This window comes from Acipenser ruthenus, chromosome 4, assembly GCF_902713425.1.
Source record: "Acipenser ruthenus chromosome 4, fAciRut3.2 maternal haplotype, whole genome shotgun sequence".
Taxonomy (NCBI): domain Eukaryota; kingdom Metazoa; phylum Chordata; class Actinopteri; order Acipenseriformes; family Acipenseridae; genus Acipenser; species Acipenser ruthenus.
The window spans coordinates 89,331,053-89,337,321 of NC_081192.1; the positions used below are offsets into that span (position 1 = coordinate 89,331,053).

Here is a 6,269-nt window from a genome sequence, read left to right on the forward strand (position 1 = left end):
GTAGTCCTGCCAGGACATGCTCAAGGTCTGCCAGCGTTCTACTTACCGTTGTCCCAAGGTTCGAGGTCCAGCATCAGGGTCCGGAGATACTTACCAGTCAGCACAGAGGGTCGAGGTCCAGCGCCGGTCTCCAGCGTGCCACATCGGGGTTCCAGAGAAAGGAGACACGCGGGGTTTAAAGATAGGCTAAGGGGAAGTAACCAGAACCCCTGGGTAGAGGTGTTAATTCTACTTGAGTACCTGAGTGTACATTTCCTGATGGCCATTTTCTTTGTCCTGCTCCTTTCCAGGTTCATCGAAGGTGTTGGCCGGTCAGCGGTTTATTTTCTGTGGCTTTCCCTATCTTGTGTTTTTAAACTTGTTGGTGTGTGGTTTTTAGTATTCTATTTGAATCCTGTTGAGAAACAATAAAAATTGTTTTTACCTATCCAAGCATCCAGGGTGTGTATATGGGAACCGGGGATAAAAAGAACCTGCACAGGGGAAATTATTATCTACTTGGTCATCAAGGTCCTTGTTCTTGCCAAACCCAATGTGGCGTAGTCGTTACAAATTCTAAAAGCAGGTTTACTACGGTTACCCATGGTCACCCTACCCGTGACAATAGTGCAAGCTGTATTGAAAGAAATGTCTCGATCCCTCTGCTGTTTGGGAATTTTTTTTGTTAAATGCCCAGACAACCAAAAAAAAATAAAAAGTTGAATGCAAGCTGTGCAAGCGACTGCTGATGTATCATGGAGGCACATCTAATCTTTGGGGTCACTGTACAATCGTAAATTCATATTATTATTATTATTATTATTATTATTATTATTATTATTATTATTATTATTATTATTATTATTATTAATATTTTTAGTAGTACTAAAATGTGACTGACCGATATCCTGCTTGGAACGGTGACTGTTAAATTAAGTTTGTTTTGCCTAAATCCGCTGCAGTTAGTGCTGCTGCAATGCAAGCTTACACGCAAGCACCATCAATTACAGGTAAATAAACAATGTGTATTTTTATTTAAATAATAAAAACATGATTACCGTTCTACAGAATGTATTTTTAAACTGAATGTTTTATTCCATTTATATGGCTTACTTGTAAAATAGGATTTTCAATCACATCTCAACAAGTAGCTATGGTGACGTCACCATAAAATTATGCAAATTAGTACAATCGAAGGTTCGAACCTTCCTTCGGTAATGTGTTACGAACCTTCGAAGGTCAAAATGTACCCTTCGTTGCAGCCCTACTTATTAGTAGTCATTGTTTACTAGTATACAATACCCTATATGTTGGTATGTAAAATGTTATAATTTATCATTGTTGTTCATAATAATATGGTTCCTAAACTTTCGCTTCATTCTGTGTAAAGCTGGTACATTAATCCTGTGAGGTGCTTTAAAACACCTGTATGTACAATGTTAAGCAAGCTATAAAAAGAGCAGATTGTAAACGTTAGGTCACCCTGTGACACAATAACAAACATCTTACAGATGAATTTCCTGGAATCATTGCATGAAGATCTTCTGTGGCTGTTTTATTCATCTGTAAAGTATCAGTGTAGAAAATAAGCGAGGGGTTCTTGTACAGGTTACCTATGGCTTTGCATCACTGTGAGTATCCCAATAGGCACAATAATATGTGGCAGAATCGTCCTTTAATATTCTGGTTATTGTAAGAGTATCTGTTTTATCTGCTCTATCAACCACAAATCTGTTTTCCAATGTTGTGTCGTCGTAAACAGTGCTACCCGCTGCTTTGTAAAGAATCCGCACCAGAGCCTTGACTTCTTTATGTCGATACCAATGGATATATGCACTGCTTATATCATCAACTCCATTCACTTCACATTTTAATCGGGCAGTTCTGCCTGTACTTCTTATCATGCTAAGTTCCTGAATCATGGTAACAGCCGCTTCTCCATCTGCATTTGAGAAAAAAAAAAATCAAGGTTATTTAAATCACAAGGTATGCTTATCATGAGCAGAAGAGGATAAATCACCAATATCTACAACTTACACAGAAACAGAGAAGCATATATGATACACGATGCCAGCAACATTATTTCATCTGGGCTGAAAGGTTTTGAAGGTAAGTACAGCATGATACTTATTTAGAGCCTGAATCGTTTGATCCAGATTTGAGAGGAAATGACTGTCAGGTTTATAAACCACGCATTCGTATCACAGAAGTCCTGTTTATATGTGTGGTTTCATGCTTCTGTGTTTTTTTGTTTTTTGTTTTTTTGGGTTTTTTTAGAAGACTGCTACTTGCACACTTCACTAAAAAACATCACATCTGTGTTATTTGAATTGATCGACCTGTCAGAGAATTGTACAAACATGTTAATTTATAAAACTGTGTTTTTAAGGATAGTGTTGGTTTCTAACTTTTCTAACCAAACGTCGGAAATAAATGTGTACAGTGAAATTATTTTACACGCATTGTGCAATCAATAAGTGAGGAAGGGTCGGATATAGTAATCTACTGTGCATTGGGCGGTAATGTTTTATCACATAGAAAAAGTAAAGTCAAAGGTCAAGGTACCGAAAATAATGGAAATCTGCTATTTTCTAGGGTGTCATGAATATACAAGTGGAACGCTGGTAGATTATACAACTGGTATATAATAAGATGGTGTTTTATATATATATATATATATATATACATATAGTCAGTTAGTTTGGTTGACTTTCTTACAAAATGACTTGGTGGAGTTAACAATTCATTTGCACCTGTTTATGTACAGTATGTAGATGTCTTGTTATATTTTCTTTGTATTTTTGTTTGGTTTATTTACCCACCGTTGACGGTGGAGAGTTAATATTATTTTAGATTAGAGATTTGTTTTTGCACTGGGGACTTAATAGTCAAAACTAGCCACAAATGCATTACAGCTGCTGTCCATCTAGACTCCGTGGTTAATTGTGTCATGGGTGACTAAGATTGATTTGTGTTTTGTCTATCATGTGTGGGTATTGTCAGCGCTGGGTTTTGGTATCATGGGCCCCTGGAAAAAGGAACCAGAACAGACCCCTCCCCCCCCTCCTTTAAAACTGTTATAACAATGTAAAAAACAATGTTGAAGGAAAACATGGCTTTGACACCAGATTCAAATAACCACTCCATTGTTTTAACGTGAATACCAAACGTGCAATACTTTCATGAAACAATTAGCTATAAAGACTTAGCATACAGAGCGCCATCTAGTGACTTCAATACACAACTTTTTAACAACTGGATTAATCTGAAAAGAACCTTTAAAAAACATGTTAGGAATATTAAAATGTTAGTAAGTACTTCATACCACAATCTATCTTAAAACTAAACAGCATGTTAATTACATTTTCCTAATCACCTCTGTTCTAAGTAAACCTTATGCAGAGTAATTAAATCATACACTTACCTTAAATTAATCTTCTCAATTTCATCTGTGCAAAGTCTCTGATAATGTCAGTAAAATCCAGTTTTCTGAGTATATCACATTCTGTGGACATGATGGCAAGGCTGTTTAGGCGGTCCTGGTAACAGCTTTGTTTTTTATGTCATATTCTGACATGTTCTGAAAGTCGGTAAGGAAGCCAAACAAGTTATGCACAGTAACATAAGCTTTTGATTGGTGCAAGGAAAATATGGACACGAAATCTGTCTCTGCCCTGTAGTAAAACTTTAGTTACACTGGGGAAATCGTGAGCCTGCAGGGTATTGGGTGGTCGTCTCTGCCGTCGCTCTTCATCTCGCTATTTCTTCAGCACTGCAGTTTCCATTGCATGGTTTTCAAAATCATCAAAATGATCACGAATCTCATCCAGAAATGTTTTCAGAGATTCAAGTAATTCAACTAGCACTGACAGTTTGATGCTTTGTGCTTGAATGGATTTACTAGTTTAGTCGAATCTCTCCAGAATGTTGTTCCACAAGTCTGTGGGTTAAAGCGAAAGGCAGATTGAAGTTACCTTGATCGTTAATTGGTGATATGTGGCAGACTGGGTCAGACTCCTTGTTCTGTACTACTTTCTAATTCTTCTGGCCCGTTATTTGGAACAGTAGTGCCACCAAAACTCTCGTTGACCAGTTGTTCAGGTTCATTTGCTGTTGTCGTTACTTTATTTTTATAGGATTTAAAACCGAAATTTGATAGTCTCTGAATGTTTTCCTGTCCCATTCCAGCCTTCTGTGTCCTAGAGTGTGGAATGTCTGTTTTCATAGGGCAGGTAATTGTGACACGGCACCACAAACAATCAGCATGCACAGTAGCCTACATATCTTATTAATAATGGAAACTAGACATTGCATTATGACCATATCTCAATCGTATTCTATTCTTTACCTCATTTGTTTCCCTAAGACACTTTTATAATTGCTCTCTCTATGTATTCCTTTCTGAAAATGTCATTTAGCAGAGACATAAGCACTTGTAATTATACTGTATTTTAAAAGGAACCACAAATGTTCTGCAGCAAACAACTGTGTAATTATGTGTAAAATATAATGCCACAGAATAGCTACATAAATTGTGGTTGGTCTTATCTGTATCATGCAATAACAAACATCTTATACAGATGAATTTCCTGGAATCATTGCATCAAGATTTAGTGTGGCTGTGTGGCAAAGTGGTTAACAGTGTGCAGGTGCAGGTAATGCAGTAGTGATTAATGAACAAACAGAAAAGATAATCCAGGTGCAATGATGTTTATTTTTACAATCCATTTGGTCTGATGACCCAAATACAGCGGTAAAGAATAAACAATGATAATGAGAAGCAATACAGCGGCGTGTATTGCTTTATTGTAATCCTCGGGTTTGGTCCCGAAATAATAGTCACATTCTCAAACACCCACACGTAACACAAATACAATTCCACAGTGAGTGTTAAAGTGCTCGTGGTGTATTTACAGTTCTCCGTGACATATTGCAATGTTGGTTCAGCATTAACCATTTACAAAGGAACAGATCACCTCGTTCCGTCCCCTTTTGTACCATCTACCATGACCCCTTGGTTAACGAGTGCAACAGCTCCTCCAATCCCCGCCTGCCACATTGTTTCCTTTCCAGGTTGATGATTTAGTGTACCGGAGCTCCACCCCCTTTGTCGATGACCAACTCACCTAACCCTGGGAATGAATTGTCTGGACATCCAGTCCAGGGCACTCTGTTCCCTTTACACAGCACCCTCACAGGTGGGGAGGGAGAAGTATCACCAAGAATCACTTTGTCTCTGTCACAGGCTGGTTTAATCTTCTATAAAAGCATCAGTGTAGAAAGTAAGCAAGGGGTTTTTGTACAGGTTGCCTATAGCTTTGTATCACTGTGACTCCCAACCGGCACAGTAATATGTTGCAGTATCGCTCGCAGTGACTCTGTGTGTAATGAGGTCGTTATTGTCTGCTTGAACCTTGAATACTTTAAAACTATCATCGTCGTATGCAGGGTTATTTGATTTATCTGTTTTATAAAGAATCCGCTTTGGAGCTGAGCCTTCTTTGTGTTGGTACCAATGGACATATGTAGTAGCTAGCCCTTTCACATCACAAGGTAGCCGGGCAGTTTTCCCACTACTTTTTGTAACAGTCATTCGATTTTGTGTCACAGTCAGAGCCGCCTCTCCACCTGCATTTGATAAGAAAAGACATGATTATTTAATTTTATTTGTTTATTTGATACTTGATGTGTATATTTATGATCAAAAGAAAATTGAGAAATCATCATTATATAAAACTTACAAAGAAAAAAAGAAGCAAATATGATATATGAAGCCTGAAACATGATGAATTGTGGATATCAAGGTTTTGAAGGTAAGTACAGATACTCTTTATACTGTCTGAAAGATTTTGGTCAGATTTGAGAGGAAATGACTTACAGACTTATTAACCAATCTCACGTTACCACGCTTTGCTGCCCCCCCCCCCCCCAAAGTATTTAACGGGCTAATTTTTAAGCCCTTATTATTTAAGAACAGTGTTACTTGTGTATAGGCCTATAGCAAAATAAAACAAAAAAAAGAGTGTTACCTGACAAATGTTCATGTTATAAAGACATGGGAAACCAAACCTGTCATCTTACAGATAATGGGGCTAATGATTAGTAACTGATAAATATAATAACTGCATAATATCTGCAGTAAATGTGTAGAATTCATTTATTTTCTATCTATGCTGCCATCAATACAAATTTTTTTTTTTTTTTAGAAGACTGCTACTTGTACACTTCACTAAAAACATCACATCTGTGTTATTTGAATTGATCGACCTGTCAGAGAATTGTACAAACAT

General features: G+C 37.3%; 1 gene segment (V, D, J or C); it reads right to left on the reverse strand.

Moving 5' to 3' along the window:
- Positions 1 to 1,592: 1,592 nt before the first annotated feature.
- On the reverse strand, positions 1,593 to 2,128 carry LOC131737022 (immunoglobulin lambda variable 3-9-like). The segment is given in 2 exon segments: positions 1,593 to 1,921; positions 2,017 to 2,128. Coding segments are annotated over 2 exon segments (414 nt in total).
- Between the last annotated feature and the right edge of the window lie 4,141 nt (positions 2,129 to 6,269).